Here is a 19,518-nt window from a genome sequence, read left to right as displayed (position 1 = left end):
TAACAGGTTATAGTAAATTAAGAAAAAATAACACATTATTTATATTTTTATATATTTATTTTGATAGTGTCTTTACAATATTAGATCTATTTTTCTCTCTTTTTTTTTTTATAGTTCGTCCAGTACTTCTTCCGATGTTATTTCAATATGTCGATAGTAGTTCAAAAGCACTAATCCATTTAAACGATCCTATTTAGAGTAGTGTTTAATTAATAAAATTAAAATAAATATATATATTTATAATATACATTCGTGCTATTTCTAAGATAGGTCTTTACTCTTTTTAAACTGGAAAAAGTTCTTTCTGGCGTAGCAGTAGATACTGGCAGTGTGCACAAAATTTTCAACAGTAAAAATATATTTGAGAATATTATAAGATCACAATGCTTAATAGCATCTAATACATTTGATTTAATCACTTCATCACTACCAACTACTACACGCTTGCCCTTTTGTTTCCAAATTTGTAGCTCACAGATTGCCGTAGATAAAAAGAAACCAGAGTCTCAAAATCTGTATGATCCGAATTAGTGTCATCAAACAAACACTGAAAACCTGAAATATTGTTTTGATTGTTTAAAATTAAAATATATAAGAAGTTAATCATTGATATAGTTTTCGATATTTATACCTTTGAAAATATTTTGGTGAGCTAAGAATCTTTCATTTAATTGATGTATAAAAGATTCAATGAAAGGGACATACATAGAAACACGATAATAATCTTCTGGATCATCACTTGATATTAAATAGTTAGAACGGTGTTTTTGACGGTTTATTAACCGTTTGATTGATATTTCAAAGTCTAACATCTCAGCCAATCTCTATTTCAAAACATAACTAAAGTTTAAAAAAATGAACATTAAAATTGAATATAAGGCATTCATTACTTGAGCTTCTTTGAACATTCTTTTAAATTCATGATCTACATTTTCCCTTAAATTGTCAAGAACCTTAATACTGATATTGGCTAAACTGATCATTTCTCTCAAATCTATGTTTTTTTTTTGCAGCTGTTTACATAGTGGTAAACCAAATGAAAATAAAACCTATTTAACAAAAATAAAATTCCAACTAATATAATTTAATTCTAATTATTTAAGTAGAATTTAATATATAAGGATAAAAATTAATACTCTTATAACTTGAAGAGCCACAAGAAATTCTGAATCAATTGCCCTTAATAACATGCTTGCATCAGTACTTGTACCACTACCATCATTCTATTCTGATATGTTGTTTAATGCAGTAACAACACAAGGGAATAACTCAATAAAATCATTGATGGCGTCATATCTTTGTACCCACCTTGTCATACACAGACGTTTTAAAAATTTTACATTAGGTTGCCAATCACCATTATTGATAACCTCTAAAAGTTCGTGATTTCGTTTGGGAAAATTAAAAAAACAATAATATTTTTGAACGACCATTAGACGATACACAAAATACCTTACTTATAACCGATAACAACGCCAACATCTATTATTATTATTGATAAAAAAATTTTAAAAAATATATAAAATATAATAGTAATTTTAAATATTTGAAATAAATTTATATACTTTCTATGTTGTAAGGGGGGGTTGAACCTCCTAACGCCCCCCCTCGTGTCTACGGCCCTGATTACGCGACTACGCTATTATTATATATTTATATACCTATACTATCTATATTTTATTCTAAGAATTATTATTTTTTTAAAGGTTTACATTAGAGGAGAGAACACAAACACACTCACAAAGGGATAGTTTATTCTATGTAGATCGTGTTTTAAATTTTAGCATGTCGATAAAAAATTAGAACATAAAAAAACAATAATATTACCATGACTATACTTCATTCCTGGAAAGTATATATAATTCACATAAAAAAAATAGCAATTGTAACGCCTGTAAAGTAAATAATTTATAAGCTAGTGATTAGTGTATATCATTACGGATCTTATTAGTGCGTAATGATATAATATATTAATTTGAATTTACATTTTTAATTAGAAACGACCATTTTAACTAGCCATATCGTATAATAATGTTGTATATATATATATACTAACCATAAATAATAGTTCATACATATGACAACACCACATCGGTGTTGAACAAATACCTAAAAAATAATAATACTCAGTATGCCGATGGAAACGAAACATGGCACACATAGTCGAGACCTATTTTAAAAAAGCTGGATGCGGCGACGACCACGATTATGACACAATGTGCATGGTGTATTTCAGCTATTTTGAGTTCGTCGTCACACTGTTCCTCGTGGTGTCGACGTGCCTATTGATTGCCGACCCGTCAGAAGACCTATCCGTTCGCGCTTACGGTGCGCTATGCTTTGCAATTGAAGCCTTTACTTTTTGTTTCATAATCATGAGGTACTACAATCAACCCCAAATCCGCGATATGTATCGGCGTTCGCATGGAGTGGGAATACCAGAAAACTTAAGACACAAAATCGCAATTGTGATCAAACACCACTTCATCCTGTCTAGCTTGTTCGTGGTAGTTTCCTTGTTGTACACGATTTCGTCGGATTCGGTACAGGTTGGTGATCAGTTTACGTTCCCTTTCGTCGACGTGTTGTCGATAAAAACGACAAATGTGGCTATTTACGTGTGTAAATATATTTTATACACTTTGCCCGTTTACTATGGTCACATTGAAGTCAGTTTCTTGCACGTAACGTACATGTATACCACGGGCGTTCTGCAGACTCATTTTCAGAATCTCGACGAACAGGTCAAAGAATCAATGGTAAACATGGATGAACATAAATTAAAGATCGCCATCAAACACCATCAAGAGATGTTGAAGTGAGTCGTGTTCAACCCACTGTTATAGTTTATGTCATCAAGTAAATTATACCTAATACCTTTATGTTTTGATGCAGTGGCGTGTTTACGGGGGTAGGGAAATGGGGGATAGATCCCCCCCATTGGTCTTTTTTTTACTGATAGGTTTAATAATGTTTTACATATATTATATTACAGAAATACAGAATACAATTGTTTAAAACGCTATATTTTATTATAAAATTGAAATAAGAATTTGAAAATATTATGGTCGATGCCCGTAGTCAATACAAGACTTTACTTCTAAATATGTACATATGATTGAAAACAATTCGTATCGTAAATCGTAAAATTCCGTCAATCGTCATTATTGTTAATAACGATTCGGCTATTATCGTGTTTTTAATAATAAGCGTTTGGTTGCTATTTCAAAACATGTTGCAAAGCGAAGGCATGTATATGTAAATACACCGAAAGACTTTGACGGATTGGCGGAATTTTACGATTTACGATACGAATTGTTTTCAATCATAAATAGGTATTCTAAACAATAAACTATAATAACTAAATGAAATACAAATAATAATCAAACTTAAATACTGTAATACGAGTTATTACTTAATCTTATAATATTGATTATTGCATTAGTTTATTTTTAATCCAGCATAATAATTCACTAATCATTACTCATTTGTCATTATAGTCGAACACTCGCGCTAGTGACAATGCCGAACTTCCACCTAGGCTAACTATGCAGCTGCCTAGAGGCCTTTAACTTCCCGAGGTCAAAGTCCTTGGCAAATTACCAAAAATAGGGCCCTTCTTTAGTAACTGTATTGAAACCCTGATATCCTTAAGTTCGGAGCACTGGCTGGTGCATTATTTTTTTTACTGTTTTCGTCCCATATATATTTTTTTTATTTTGTATATTTATCAATAAGTACTACTATTGTATTCCATTTTATAAAATACTGACTATGAATAATAAATCTCCGAAACAAAAGAATACAGCCATACACATATAATTATGTGGTACTTATTGATAATAAGTGTATAAATTTTCAACATTTTTGAGAAACGGTGGTGATGGTAAGTGTACACCTCCTCCCCTCGTGGAGGAAATTATATGCTTGCAACGTATATCCCCCCCTGACAAAATTCTAAATACGCCACGGTCTTGATGACATTTAATTTAAAAATTCTACACAAAAAATGTATTCGTAATTGATTTATACTTACCCGTTCATCCCAAATTGACCACCAAATAACTAAATTTATCAGCATATACTAATATTCGTAATTTAGCAATGAGTTATGAATCTATCTGTACTTAATAATTAATAATAACTTACAAACACCTACAAAATACTTAAATACATCATTACAATTTATAAATGTGATTTATAGGTTTTTTCAAGAAATGAAGACTGTATTTGTGAAATCAATATTTTTTATTATAATATCTTGTGGATTATTTGTTGGTGTAACTAGTTGTTTAATAATTCAAGTCATACAGGTGTGTACTCTGTAGTAGTAATATATTTGATCAATCATATAGTTTTTTTTTTTTTTTAATAGATATCTTATAGCGATAGAGGTAACAATTAACATTTTCAATAATTAAATATGCAGTCAGTCTGCTCAGTTTTTATAACGAAAATATAAATATTATACTATAATAAAAAAAAGTAGACAAGTTAATACTAGTCGGACGTAGAGTAAGTGTCTAATGAATGTGTAAAAATTTAATTTAATAATACATGCAGTATCAATAGTATCATTATTGGCATACAAAAAGTAACTATGAGCGGAAACAGTGTATATCATAATGAAGATACATTGTTTTGATTATATTGATAATATATTATGAACATTATAAAATATATTTCATGATATTATTATATTTTTGAATATTGCTAATTGCTATCGCTACCTATTTTTTAATTTATTATAATTTATAAGCATACATAAACATTGAAGTCATCATCATATCAAGAGCGTAGCTAGGATTTTTTTTTTTTGGTAGGCCCACTATAAAACTTTTACTCATCGACAGTAATGGGGACTTTTCCTGATTTTTTTTATTAGCCTACTATAATTTCAAAGTTTTCAATGATTATTCTTATCAAAAAATGAATAATTAATTACTTAAAAATTAAAACAAATTGAACCAAAAAATAAGCATATAGTTTCAAAAGATGCAATTTTTATTTGAGTACCTAAATACTAATATTTTTACAAAATACAATTATAAATATTAATTTATATACTCGTAAAATTGTAAACTTATAATATACTTATTGTTAATTTATAATATATTTTCAAAGTAAAAATTCTAATCTTCTTTTCTTCATAACAGCAAACTCGTCAATAACAGCCTATGGATTATCCATAAATTGTCCACTTATTTCCTTTTCTATGGAAAGTAATGTCAAATCATTTAGTCTTGAAGTTTGGTCTAATACACTTAAAACTACATAAAAATCACCATTTTCATCAAATCGCCTGTTCATTTAAACACATATGACATCTAAAATATTATAAAATATTATTTTAAGTTCAGTTTTTTTTCATCATTTGGAAAAAAACGTCTTTTACCAGTAGTAGAAGTTATGTAATAATTTCTCATTCTACTTGAGCCTTGAAACATCCTATTTGAAGAAACATTATTTGATGGTGTAGATACGTTTGCATGACTGTTCATATAATTCATAGGAATTTTTATCCTCACGTAAATCCGAAATTTGTTTTTTTGTACACATGTATCATCAATTTAATATTTTTATTTAAATTGATAAATTCATAAGGAACCTTATATTAAATTTTCAAATCTTTAACATATAAATTTTAAAATACTATGCTAATATTCGTAATTTTAACAAAATTTGTCACAATTCTATAACTTATAAAGCTTAGGATATATAAACATATTTCATAGATTTTCGCTTAATTTTTTTTTTACTTTCTATAACTATATGAACCTTGTTAATGCCTTGCAATTATTATTAATTACTCTACGTAGTTTAAGTTATTCATTATATTTTTCTTTTTTTTTTCTTTTTTTTAGGGCCATATTCATCAAATAATATTGGCACTATGCCTACTTAGTGGTTCGGAAGGTATTATAACAATTATAATTTATTGTGTTTATGCAAGTGATTTGTACAATTTAGTAAGTATTTATATGTGTGTAATTATATTATTCATACCAACTATTTTACATGGTACACTCATTTTATCAAAAACTATACTAACGCGTAGTGTTGCTATGACTTTAAATAGTATAAAATAAAACAATTATTTCCATAGATGTTTGTATTATATACATAATATAATATTCAAACATTTCAATAAAATAACTAATTAATGTTTTCATTTATATTTGTTTAACTTTTTAGCATGATGGAATACTAAACAGACTTTTTGATCATCGGTCACTTTATTCTCAAAACAAATCATTTAACCAACTTATATTAATAATGATGTCCAGAGCATCGATTCCATTTGAAATTAAAGCTGGTTACATTTTCACCGTTAACTTAAATCTACTGGTCAGAGTAAGTGTATATTTTATTTATTTAAATTAATAAATACCATCATTTCTGGAAACTTTTTGTTTCTAGTAAATATTAGGATATTTATGCATAAACATAATCAATATTAAAATATGATTTTACAAATAATTTTCATTGTGGTTTGCCTGAGACATGACTTTCATACAGATTAATCTCTATAATATAGTTTATAAAGGTACCTTATGTCATCTCTCTAGAGTTCTTGTACTCACTTTCAATTGTTTTTCGAAATCCAACCCTATAGTTACTACCGTTGGTTCATCTGAAATATATCCAGAAACTATATTATTTAAAAAGTTAACAACAACAATCAACTTACGACTCTCAAAAGTTTATATTCTGAGCAAGGCGGTGAATGCTGTGGGTAACCTAGGTGACTGCATAGGGCACCAGGACTATAGGAGCGCTAAACTGAATATTATTTTTATTTTAATTTATCTTTTAATACGCATTAACAATCTACACAATTTTAAATATTCATTATCTAATGTCGCTTTTATTGAACATACGTCTTTAATTTTCTCATATTTGTATAATGAACTAATTTTAATATTAACTATAGTCTAATAAGTAATAAATTTAAAATTATTATTATTTTTATTTTATTTTTTTATGCAATGCGGCAATTTTTATCAATTAATAATCTTTTTACAATATTGTATTATCAGGTAATAAAGTTGTAATTTATATTACAAAATACAAACCTGCTAATTTTATTTAAACGTACTAAAAAACTTAATTTTACTTCTATCCTAACTAGGTGGCGGATGCATGAAGGGGCCAAAACATGGTTTAGCCCAGGGCGCCAATACTTCTCGCCCTGATTCTGAGTGCGAATAAAACGTGTTGGTAATCACACGGTTCATGTTTTATATTTATATATCGAGTAATCATACCAAAAAAGCGATTCATTACTCCAGAGTTTCTCTACCTTTTTTCATTCACGTACCCCTATCCCTTTGACCACTCACCACCACTTTACGGACCCTCAAATGTCAACCTTCCTCGCCATACATTTTCTCATAAAATTGATACGAATTTACGAAATAAGTTTAAGAATGAAAAATTTAGAAAAATTTAATTATTTTGATATGTATGTGCTATACATCGTATAGGTATAGGTATTGTATACCTATATAAAAAATAATATCTATTAAGTTAAAAATTTAATTTTAATGTGATCTTTGGCTTGTTTACTAGTACTATGAGTACTTAATTTTTAATATTAAATAAACTCGTAAGTCTGAACTCACGTGGTCTTTTACAGTACTTAATTTTAATAAATGTGTATGACAAGACTTTCCTCCAATACAAAACTCGATAACGGTAGTAAAACATTGATTTACTGATTTATAATACTGAAAAATGTTTGTTGTTCTTTTCTGAAAACATTATTAATTATGAATTATAATAGGCATACTTTTGTATTTATTTCAGATCCTAAGATTTACATATACGGTGTTAAATGTTTTATTGACTTCAATCAATCACCAGCTTATAAAAATATAAAATATAAAATCAAATTATAAAATATTGTCTATGCAAGTGGTTAGTGATAACGAAAAAATCTTTTAAGTTTTTATTAGTCGTTTTTTTTTAATTTGTCTATAAAATGAATGTTTTTAATAGTTACTTTATTTATTTAAGATCTTTAAAATGTTCCACATTTTTTCATATAATTTTAGATAAATTTATGCATTATTAATACACATAACAACAGTGTGCAGTAGTGAACGGTTTAATTTTGGGAAAACTGTGTGGAATCGATGTAAGTTGGTGTATTTGAACAACTTTTTCTTTTTAATGTGTGTGGGCATGTGGCTATGACGGCTATTGAAATTTACTAATTGTCATTTAAGATAACTGAAAAGGGGATTAAAAGAAATCATCAGGTAGACTATGCACTATTGTCATTGGAAATAAAATATAGTATCAATAAAATATTAATGATGTTACATCAGGGGTGGCTAAACTTTTTTAGGTCACGATCTACTATAAATATAATTCACCTTTGAGGATCAACTTCCATAGAAAATGTTTTTATTATTGAATGACTATAATTATAAAAAACATACTTGCATAAAGTGTATATAAACATACAACAAGTATTATAAACTAATTACTAAAAATAATATTACAACCTCGATTAATTTTCTTGAGCGTAACCCTAAAAATAAATTCTAACATGATCGACTTTGAAATGGTCTGCCATCGACCGTTTGGGGCCACCCCTGGTGTTACATCAATGACTATCGTCTATCACACACTGTATGGTATAACAAATTATTGTTTTATGTAATAAATAATAATATAAAATAAAAAGTTTGTAATCGCTATACTTAGTAGTTTAGTTAAATCATTATAAATTAAGAAATATTCATATTTAACTACAATCTAAGTATAGTTAACTATTTAAAATTACATTCCCTAATGTTATATCATTTACATCTAGAATATTTATAAGTGTAAATTATTAATAAGGTAGACATTATACATAAGATATACTTTGTTTGAACAAATTTATTTTAAAGTTAACAAAAATGTATTATGGAATAAACTAAAACAAATTAAAACCGACCAAATATATTTCCTTTGGGTTTTGTACTAATCAACTCTTGCATTTCTTCAATTAGTGGTAATTTTGAAATATCTCCACGAGCAACAACTGTCAGAGGCGTATCCAGAATTTTCTTAACAACTCTTACTATATCCTCTTCTGTTACACTTTCTATAAAAAAATGTAATAAGAAAATGTATAAATTATTATATAAAATTGATCAAACTAAACTTAACTAAATTTATTCAATTTTATTTACTTAAGTTGGAGTTAAGAAATAATTGAATATTTTTTCATTCAATAAATATTAAATATATATATACAGAATGCGGCATAAGTCGATTCCTGCTGTTAATAATAATAATAATAAGCGGGAACCGACTTATGCCGCACTCTGCATATATAATTATATTATAATTATTAATTAATAATTATTGATGCTACATTTTTATTGTTCGATTTTTCTCTTCTTTATATAAAATAGTTCAAAAACAATCCACGTTTATTTTATTGCTCAATTTTGGTGATATCTTTTTTTTGTTTTTTAATAATTTCATAATCGAAAGTCAAATACTTTTTTTTTAAATAATTAAGTATAAAACAATATTAGTATAAAATATTAAGGTATTTAGTAAATAGCTACTAAAAAAACGTAGGTTTGGTAATTTATCACTTGGAGAAAAATATTTTTAAGTTACACTAGAAAAGATATGATACAAACTGTTTTTAAGGCTAAAAAGACAGTTCAATATACTTATCAACCTAAATATGTGATATGAATTTTGAAAACAAGATTAGATTACTTGTTTAGTCTTATTTAGATCTTACTAACAATTTTCAAACAAATTTAGATAGTCACTTATAAAAATTTGTCTTTAAAATGTTAAATATAAAGTGACATGTTCATCATTATAAATTATAGATAGAAATTCTCCACATACAGATGGCAATAAATTGTCAAGTGAAATTTAACCTAGATTTACATATTTCATAATATTTATCCACGAACTTGAGTTTATCAAGTAACAAGACACTTCACCAAGTTAAATAGCACCAAACCTTGAATACTTGTGCAACCTAATATTTTAAACCTACCAATTTCTTGAAGAAGTTCTTCTGGTCTTTTTCTATAACCACATGATAAAATTTGCCTAACCATGTCTTCAAACACAATGGGACGTGCTTCTAAGTTCATCAGTAATAGTGACTGTAACTGTTTCTTTGCTCTCTGTAAAATAAATAATGTGATAAAATATTTAACATTTAAAATTAAATTAATACATACAGCAAGTTCTTCTCTTTGAATATTACTACCCATGTTAGCAATTTCAAATACAATGACTTTAACCATATCACGAACATATTGTGGTTCAGCACTAGCATGAATGCAAAATAATCCACTATCAGTATACGCATGGTTATAAGCAGTAGCACTATACAACCAACCATACCTAAACATAGAAGTATAATATATTAATATTATAATTGCATTTTTAATATATTCAATAAATATTATTTATTTCAATATAATATATTTGTAATATAAATAATCATATACATACCGGTTCAATACATTTCTATACAGTCTTGTGTACATTCCTTTACCTGGTCCACCTGCACTAAAGGATCCTCCACCACCCATCATCAAATTTAATACACATGATGGAACGAAATCAGTAGTACTCACTAAAGGTATAGACTCCAAACCAATCATTACATGTGATAAGACAGCTAAACCAGATGGTCCAGGAAATGCAGGAATATCACAATCTTCCTATAATATTTAAAAATGTATCAAGTATTATACGATTAATAAATATTTTAGATAATAATAAATACATACTTTGATTATTCCACCAGTATACTGTGGTATTGAGTTATCAATACTAATTTTATCAAGTTTTTCATTATTCCAAATTGGTTTTTCATCAACAAAGTACCTAAGTATAACAAATATGTAATCTAGTAAAAAAAATTCATTTATTTTTTCAAATTTTTTTTATTTGTGTATTATAAAATATTTCAAGTACTTTTGTACGCTATCAACAAGTTGTTGATGATCTACTCCAACTCCTCCAACAACAATTCTTTCAGGAACATAATGATTTTTCAGATAAGTAAGTAGAACTTGACGATTTATTTGTGAAACATTTTCAATTGGGCAAAGTTTTGATAAACCCAATGTATTTTGTTGAAAAGCAGCCTATATAAAAACTCAACTTCAAGCAAAACAAAGATAATATATTTAAAATATTTAAAGCTATTTACCATATGCACTAAATTTTCAAGCAATTGATCTTGTTCAGGTCTTATCATTAAAGTATCATGTTCAAATAAAATTGCTTTGCTTGCAGCCATTACCTATAATTTATAATGTAAAAAACAAAATAATTGAGTTTGATAATTAAATTATTTAAATTTAAAATTCCCAATACTTAAGGAAAAAATAATTATGTCAGAATATAAATTTTGAACATTTATTTATAATTAATATTATTTTAAAAAAGTTGAATAATTTTTACAAATATATATATAAAAAAAAAATTAAATCATATATTTTAACCTCATCTTCTGTAATCCTGGGCCGTAAAACTACATCAGCTAGAACTTTTATAATATTATCCACATATTTTCTATTAGCGCTTGCCGCATATAACACTACATCTCTACAACAAAAAACAAACAAATAACACAAAAATAATAAAACTATATTATAGTTAGATAAAAAAATTACCGGGAACACTGAGCATCACACAAACCATTATATTTTTCGATTTCATCCAAAATTTCATTGTCTTTGGGAAAATTAGAAGTTGTCTAATAACAAAAATAATTTTAAAAATTAATGACATTTAAGAAAAAAAATGAATAAAATAATGAAAAAAATATCACTGACATTAAAGGCCAATTTTTCAAAGAAGTGATTAACACCACTTGGATATGCTACTTCATATCGACAACCAGAATTTATCGCCACTAAAATAATAAATTATGGTAAAAGAAATAAATATGATATATACACACAACACAAGTTAAATAACAATATATTAAAAATTTACCACCAACAGTACAAAATTCTCCATAGGCAACTTCAGATGCAACTCTTATTCCACAAGGTAATTGTGTGATATTTGTTTTGACATTATCAAGCTTATGTTTGCTGTATATAACATTTGGCAAGTTTGGTAATGTTTCTGTGAGTGGAGGTTGATTGAAAGAACATATATTCTCAATTTTTGTTGAAAATTTACATGATGTACTCCTAATATTAAAACATTTAGTTTAATATACATATTTAAATTTGTTTTAATATACACAATGATGGTTTAATATTATACAAATATAAAAATCAATTAGAAATCTATTTATTAGGCTAATTTTGATTTTATTTAACTACCATACTATTATGCATATTATATTGTACATTAAATTAATAAACAGTTTATCTCCCATCCCGTATATTTTGGCACTTTGTACTATGTGTTTATGTCTTTGCTATAATTAACAAATATTAGTTAAATTTGATTCACCTATAAGTATTATTAGTATAACAATTTACAAATAATTCACAGGGAGAATTAATGGAAGTAATGCATAATGATTAATAAATTAAAAATAATATTGATAATAAAATACCAACATTAAATACTATTTAGAAAATATTATTATTTTTTTATTAATTAATGTAATATGCCATAACGTTAACTTTATTTCTCATACAAAACTAAATTTGTATAGACATAATAACAATGATCTAAGGAATTCAAATTGAAAAAATTAATTTATTTAAAATGAATTAAAAAATGATATTACACTAGTACACTATTTATAAATATGAAGGAAGCAAATAATAAGAGAATTTGGAATTATACATACAGTTCTTTTAATGATTTTTTTCTACAGAAATATTTCAAGCACGAGACTGGAGATAGTCGTGATGTCATGACGGCCGGCGTTTTATAATACGCAGTGGCCATTTTCACGTTAAGAGTGAAACCGCAGTAGCCGGTACAGTATATATGAATAGAATAATGTCGATTATCGGTAGTCGATACTCGATGTTCACTGTTCAGTGAACAGAATACAGAAAGTTTTCACGTTTTGCCCTATGATAATAAATTGATAATGGATTTGATACAGAATACTAAATAGTAAATACGATTGGTTCATGGTTGTAATCACGGTGTAAACAAAATTCTATCCATATCAGTAAAATAACAACAGAGTATTCCACTCAGCTACACCGCTGAGTCGTCACTACTCAAGGCAGTTGGACGAACAACCAGATAGCGTTCTAAGCTCATGTACAGAGTCTTGTGTAACCTACCACACAGTCGGTGAGAATGATGAGATTTTAAAACAACTATGTACCTATATTCTATAAGTTATGTTCAATGTTCTGACCTATTAACTAAATAGGTAACTAATATTTACTATTTAGTTAATAGGTATATGGGTAAAATCACTAAATTATCATCATATTTTAATATATATAGCAAATAAGGAAAAAAATCAATAAATTATTTATTTTTGTTGAAATGTTGTATACTTGTATAATGTTTAATTGACAATATTTTTAGAACATATCCAATTATTGAAATACTGGTAACAAAAATATTAAAATGATTATTGTATTAAATAATTTAAATTAACCTATGGTAATATTTATCTGTAATCAAATACATAATACTTACCTAAAACAATAAGTCACAATTTCACAAGAATAACATATTATAAACATACATCATATGTTTATTCATATTGATAGAAAAAATTACACTAATAATGCATTTATTCATTAATTTTATATTTTTATAAAAAAGATAAATATTTTGGGATAGTATAATATAAAGCAGAAACCTTTTAACATAAAAATAATATATTTTTCTTTCTTAAATAATATACACAATAAGACAATTTTATATTTTGTAAAAGTTTTATAACTATTTGTCTTTTTACTTATGAGCTAAAAGAATGTAATAACTAATAGCATCACATTTTGATTTTAAAAAGATATTGTTATATAATATTAATATTGTGCCATTTTTTTTATAAATTTATAATTATTTAAATTATACAACTATTTAAGCACAATCTGTCTACAAGGTATGTGTGGGCCTATTCTATAACTGTTAAAGAATAACAAAAAATAAATGTTTAAATTGGTTTAAATTTTAAAAATCACAGTAGTTATGTGTATAGTTGATCATAATTCATAATATAAAATAACCAAGGCAAGTAAAAAAAAAAAATCAATTATGAAATATTAATTAAAAAATTAGATGTGCATGGTAATGTAAGTTTTATTTATTAAATACAAATAAAAATCAATAATTAATTAGAAAATAAGTTTAAAACATTTTTTTTTTAACTTCTGTATATCGTGTCATGTATATACTATACTCTTCCAATGCTAATAATGATTTCATATCAAATAAATTCCCTTCAACACATAATAACGACACTTTAGACGATGTTAATAATTCTTTTGGAATATCATCCAGTTCTAGACAGTTTTCTTCTACGCGCAAAGTCTTTAGTCTGGGGCATTGTGCTAAGCTAGATGGCAATTTTCTAATTTGATTTTGATTTAGGTTTAATTCAACTAATCTTGATTGCTTTATAAGTTCAGGCAATTGAGTGATGTTATTCTTAGACAAATCCAATGCTTCCAGATGTTTTAATTCACACAAACATTCTGGAAATAAACTAAGCTGGTTGTCTCCAAACGAGGCGCGTTTTAGAAACATCAAATTATTCAATGGAGGTAACGACTTTAATAAATTACAATTCACCTGTAATGTTTCAATCTTTGATAAGCAGTTTATTTCTTCAGGTAAATTTTCTAACGAGTTGTTGCTGACATTAAGTATCTTTAATTCTTTGAATTGGCCAATAGATTTTGGTAATGTTTTCAACTTGTTTTTAGACAACTCCAAGTTTCTTAAAAAAGGATGAAGCACGTCAATAGAATCTGGATACTGTTTAAGACGACTATCTGATAAATTAAGCACACCTGTTTTTCTGGATGTTTCAACATGGTTCTTTAGGCTTGATGCATTCCCCATTTTTATTTTATTCTTATTTTTTTTAAAGAATAATCATTATGAATTTGAACAGAATTATTACTTATTACTAATTAGATAATATTATTCAATAATCAATAATTAACTATTCATCAAACTGGTACAAAACTGAAAACTTTATACTTTAAATTCTTTTAATAATAATTAAATAATTATACTTTTATCTTTTATTCCGTGATTTTAGTGGTTTTACCATTATCTGTTATCACTATAGATATTATAATATCCAAGGTGGTTATCCACATTGATAATATAATATTATAATGTTATCTACATTTGTCAAACGTTATCAAATGATCTCCCACCAACCAATTTTTTTTGTTTATACTATAGTAGTTTATTCTTTTTCTGTTCTTTATGATGTATTCAAGAGTTTACATATAATTATTTTATTTATTGTGCTTCAGAGTTCAGTATCAGGTTTTGGCATAGATCTTAATGTGATTTTTATTATAGATACGTAAAATGATTAAACAAGTATTTAAATCATTTCCGGATAATAAACCAATATCAGGATTATGCATAGTAGAAGATATTACGAAATGCCCAACAGGATATAATCCCGTAAGTGAATAAAAACAACATAATTATTTATAATTAGTTATCTGTCGATATCATAATTTGTAGACATTTTTAATTAATAAAATGTGCATGTTTAAAGATAAATATATCATTATTGTTTCTGCTTCAGTGTTTCAAATATAAATTTTAGGTAGTACAATTTATTAAATATTTCTATGTAAGCACTAATCTAATATGTAAACATATTTTTTTATATCTGTTATAATTTTATGTTTAGATATCAAAAACACATGACCAAGATTCAGACGCTGATTTACATATGCAGTCATGGAAAGAGTCTGTATTTATTGGCAGAAAAATTACAAGATATTTATGCTTATCTAAAACAGAAGGGATTTCAGATTACATTGTAGTAAATATAAATATAATAAATGAAAAAGAATGTCCTCCTGATGGCTATTGTTTAATTCCCAGAACTATTGACAGTGGTAATAATATTGTTATTTAGTTTTTCATTAATTATTTATACTTTTGCTATTCTAATATTTATATAATTTTAAGATCAAAAAGCTTGGCGAAAACGTCAACTTTGTTACAAATTAACTAGGAAAAGTCAAGCTACCTATGCAATTACTGATATTATATTGTTAAGTCGATCAAAGAAAGCACCAGATGGTTTTAATTTAGTTGGGTATGATCTATTGACGTTAAAACAAAATTATTCTTATTTTTAAAATTATAAACATTTTTAGGGATTTAAATGGCTTAACACTTTGTTATAAAACTAGTCCTCAATCTCCAGATAACGTGCCATTACCATCACTGACTTATGGGTATGTTAATTTTTATATACCTGTTTGATTTACAACTAATATATTAATACTTTCAGTTATTTATAATATTTATCTGTTATTTAATATTGTAGATTGACACCAACGTTGTCAACAGAAAACATTCCAAATAGTAATGGGTCCTTAAGTTCACTTCCCAGTTTAGAATCTAGTGCTAATGTATTATCTCATGATTATGATCGACTAATGTCATTAAAACCTACACGGCCAGCACCAAAATTACCTCCAACATATTCATCTTCTAACTATTCGACATTAAATTCTTATCAAGGCAAGTTAAATATTTGTGGTTTTTTTTTATAAATCAAATCTAAAATCATAGATATTGTTTTTATTTATTTATTATACAATTGTATTTTTTAGGGTTAGAAGGTATTCCATTTATATTGAATCAAAATATTTCTATGGAAAATAAGTCTATTTTTAAGGTAAAAAAAATGTAGTATCAATTAATACAGTAAACAATAAATACAATTATTTAATTTTTTAGGATATACCAGAGATTAAAAAAAAAACAGCCGAAGACCTTGATTTAGAAGTATGTATATTGTGATTATTTAATGTAAATTATGTTTAACAGTATTGAAAGCTTAATGATGATAGAAAATAATGGAGTGCTAACAAAATTGCAGTGGGAGATCTAGGATTTTTTTTGGGGGGAGACCAAAAATTTTTGATATTGTATTCATGTCATTTCATTTTATAAACATAATATTTAGGATTTGATTTTGAGCCTTACATACATAATATAACCTGTCAAGGGGGCTGGGCTGGTATAACACAGAACAATTCAAATAAAAATAAAATATGCAAATACATATTTTAGTACTTACTTACTACACAATTCGAAAAAAAAATTAGATAATCATTTGATAATTTAAAGTGTGTACTGTGTAGTATAGTAATATTAGGTAATAATTGTAGTTCATTGAAAAATCTATTAATTTAATGTAAATTCCTATAATCAAAATTAAATCATAACATTTTTTTAAAAAAATTTTTTATATACAAAAATAATATTTATTTGAATTATTCAATTATGTTACAGTACAACTATAGTTTTGAACAAGAACGGCAGGTGTGATTTCCTACTTATTTTATAAATTGTAAGTTTGTTACAATTTTTAAAACTTAAAATGTATTAATTTATAATATGTATGTTTCTATACATAAACATACAATGTATTTAACACATAATTTTTTCATCTAATCCAATTTTAGATTATATGTAATTTAATTTTATAATTATAGAAACTATTAACTATTATTTTTATTTGAATTGCTATAATTTTTTTTAATTATATAGTTAAAATTATCTTTTTAAAATTGTTAGCAGTGTGATGAAATGTTTTACTATCATACTCATTAGTTAAGATCAAGTTGACCTTTTTACTAATTAATTACCAATTGTATATTTAAAATAGTTTAGGTATTTCAGATCAAACATATCATGACAGTTTTTTATTATAATATATGTATACAGTGAAATCTCAGTAAATTAAACAAAATTTCCTTTGTCCCTAATGGTTTCAATATTTGAATTTTAAATTTTTCAAATCATTTAAGTTTACTATCATATTAATCCTAGAGATTTCACTGGATCATTAATACTCGTGACTTATTATATCTCAATGTTACCTAATAGATATTTTTTGCCATTGTAAAAAAAAAATTAATTATTAAATGAATACCATGTGTATACATTTTTAATAAATGCCATAAAAGTTATATAAGCTAATAAAAACCTTTCTACTTAAAGAGTTATAAAAAATTAGCAATTATCAATATTGCTATGTATTTTTTGTGTATTAATTTTTTATTTATTAAAAATACATATTTAAGTATCCTTTACATTTCTTAGCATTGATTATTTAAAACGCTTAACAAACAATAAGTAGAAAGATTTGTTCAAACTATGCATAGTTAATTTATATTATTATTAAGAATTAAGAAATAAATACTATTAATTTAAATTTGTATTTATTGTGTTAATATATTTTAATTTAGATATTAGATTCAGTGATGCAAAATTATTATTATAATTTTTTTTTTTTTTTGGACTATTTTAGAATTTTTTTCCACCAAACCCCATCTCTTCCATAAAACTATTTATATAATATAAGGATAAAATAATATAAGTAATTGTTAGTACTTCAAAGCATTGAAAAAACATTTTTCCTGTCACCGTACAATGTATATTGTTTACTATACGTATATAATAATTTTTATTATTTGAATCATGATTCTGATAATGAAAAAATAATGAATTATATATCTATAAAATTAAAACCGCACATTATCTGATTTATAATTTTAAAAAAAACCATATTTAAATTTTAAATAATTGGTGCTACTTTAAATTATTAATTAATAATTAAAATTTCAGTCATGCAATTTTTTATTTATAGGTGTTTAATATCTTGTTTATAATTTCAAAAACCAAATAATAAAAGTAGGAATTAACATTATTCTAAATTAACAGATCACATAAGTACTTAGTAAATAGTGAGCATACAGGGTGTTTTAGATAATATAGTTATAGTTAAACAATTTCATGTTCAATAGATAATAATGTATTGGTTTGTTATATTTTGATATATTTCTTAATTATACTTGTTACTGTATAATATATTAATTCTTTACGTAGAATGGAATAATATTATTTTATTCTTTGTACATGCAATATAAAGTATGAAATTCTTATCTTAAACATTGAAATAATTATTATTTAAGTGATTTGCTTTTGTATTTTATTGTATTTAAAATTATAAATATAATATTAAAAAATAATAGATATTATCATAATTTAATTATAAATTGAAATATAATGTAAATTTACTTTTTTGTAGTATCCAATTCAAATACTTTTTGTTTAAATTATAATATTTTACTAACACTTATGAACTAACATTAATATTGAAAATGCATTATCAAATATTAATTTATGAGTAAATTATATACCTACTTTTGAATTTGTATAATATGTTTAATATTAAACAGAACATAAAAAAAAAGCTAAATGGCAACTAAACATTATTTACAAATCAGCTTTTATAAAGTAATCATGTAATATCTTTTTAAAATATAATGTACAATTTATCAAGTGTCTTAGTGCTGAAATGTGCAAAAA

General features: G+C 25.5%; 4 protein-coding genes across 4 annotated transcripts; 2 read left to right on the top strand and 2 right to left on the bottom strand.

Moving 5' to 3' along the window:
* Positions 1 to 2,150: 2,150 nt before the first annotated feature.
* On the top strand, positions 2,151 to 7,881 carry LOC113548645. The gene is made up of 5 exons (XM_026949630.1): positions 2,151 to 2,818; positions 4,205 to 4,313; positions 5,865 to 5,969; positions 6,196 to 6,354; positions 7,810 to 7,881. Exons 1-5 carry the CDS (start codon positions 2,151 to 2,153, stop codon positions 7,879 to 7,881), a joined length of 1,113 nt encoding a protein of 370 aa, XP_026805431.1.
* A 982-nt stretch (positions 7,882 to 8,863) lies between these two features.
* LOC113547813 (mitochondrial-processing peptidase subunit alpha) lies at positions 8,864 to 12,906 on the bottom strand. The gene is made up of 12 exons (XM_026948331.1): positions 12,806 to 12,906; positions 11,989 to 12,191; positions 11,826 to 11,905; positions 11,664 to 11,746; positions 11,493 to 11,595; positions 11,198 to 11,290; positions 10,960 to 11,132; positions 10,773 to 10,869; positions 10,492 to 10,703; positions 10,215 to 10,380; positions 10,025 to 10,157; positions 8,864 to 9,100 (listed from the first exon to the last, which is right to left on the bottom strand). Exons 1-12 carry the CDS (start codon positions 12,904 to 12,906, stop codon positions 8,940 to 8,942), a joined length of 1,605 nt encoding a protein of 534 aa, XP_026804132.1. The 3' UTR covers positions 8,864 to 8,939.
* Positions 12,907 to 14,207: 1,301 nt separating this feature from the next.
* LOC113548789 (leucine-rich repeat-containing protein 57-like) lies at positions 14,208 to 15,180 on the bottom strand. The gene has a single exon (XM_026949857.1). It carries the CDS (start codon positions 14,995 to 14,997, stop codon positions 14,281 to 14,283), a length of 717 nt encoding a protein of 238 aa, XP_026805658.1. The 5' UTR covers positions 14,998 to 15,180; the 3' UTR covers positions 14,208 to 14,280.
* A 178-nt stretch (positions 15,181 to 15,358) lies between these two features.
* Positions 15,359 to 17,595, top strand: LOC113548704 (multivesicular body subunit 12B). Its single transcript, XM_026949723.1, has 8 exons — positions 15,359 to 15,579; positions 15,815 to 16,025; positions 16,099 to 16,228; positions 16,290 to 16,370; positions 16,463 to 16,659; positions 16,752 to 16,816; positions 16,879 to 16,926; positions 17,437 to 17,595. The coding sequence occupies exons 1-8, from the start codon at positions 15,481 to 15,483 to the stop codon at positions 17,470 to 17,472; spliced, it is 867 nt and encodes a 288-aa protein (XP_026805524.1). The 5' UTR covers positions 15,359 to 15,480; the 3' UTR covers positions 17,473 to 17,595.
* Positions 17,596 to 19,518: the final 1,923 nt, after the last annotated feature.

The sequence above is a fragment of the Rhopalosiphum maidis genome, chromosome 4 (assembly GCF_003676215.2).
Source record: "Rhopalosiphum maidis isolate BTI-1 chromosome 4, ASM367621v3, whole genome shotgun sequence".
In the NCBI taxonomy this organism is placed as follows: domain Eukaryota; kingdom Metazoa; phylum Arthropoda; class Insecta; order Hemiptera; family Aphididae; genus Rhopalosiphum; species Rhopalosiphum maidis.
This window is presented reverse-complemented; position numbering and strand designations above follow the sequence as displayed.

Excerpts from the sequence above, each read along its gene's own strand:
- LOC113548789 (XM_026949857.1), bottom strand. The coding sequence starts at position 14,997 with ATGGGGAATGCATCAAGCCTAAAGAACCATGTTGAAACATCCAGAAAA.
- LOC113547813 (XM_026948331.1), bottom strand. The coding sequence starts at position 12,906 with ATGGCCACTGCGTATTATAAAACGCCGGCCGTCATGACATCACGACTA. Across the intron at positions 12,192-12,805 it reads AAAAAATCATTAAAAGAACT|GAGTACATCATGTAAATTTT; the intron begins GTATGTATAATT and ends TTTTAATATTAG. Across the intron at positions 10,158-10,214 it reads TTCAAAGAGAAGAACTTGCT|AGAGCAAAGAAACAGTTACA; the intron begins GTATGTATTAAT and ends TTTATTTTACAG.
- LOC113548704 (XM_026949723.1), top strand. The coding sequence starts at position 15,481 with ATGATTAAACAAGTATTTAAATCATTTCCGGATAATAAACCAATATCA. Across the intron at positions 16,229-16,289 it reads GATGGTTTTAATTTAGTTGG|GGATTTAAATGGCTTAACAC; the intron begins GTATGATCTATT and ends AAACATTTTTAG. Across the intron at positions 16,817-16,878 it reads AAAATAAGTCTATTTTTAAG|GATATACCAGAGATTAAAAA; the intron begins GTAAAAAAAATG and ends TTAATTTTTTAG.
- LOC113548645 (XM_026949630.1), top strand. The coding sequence starts at position 2,151 with ATGGCACACATAGTCGAGACCTATTTTAAAAAAGCTGGATGCGGCGAC. Across the intron at positions 4,314-5,864 it reads TAATAATTCAAGTCATACAG|GGCCATATTCATCAAATAAT; the intron begins GTGTGTACTCTG and ends TCTTTTTTTTAG. Across the intron at positions 5,970-6,195 it reads CAAGTGATTTGTACAATTTA|CATGATGGAATACTAAACAG; the intron begins GTAAGTATTTAT and ends TTAACTTTTTAG.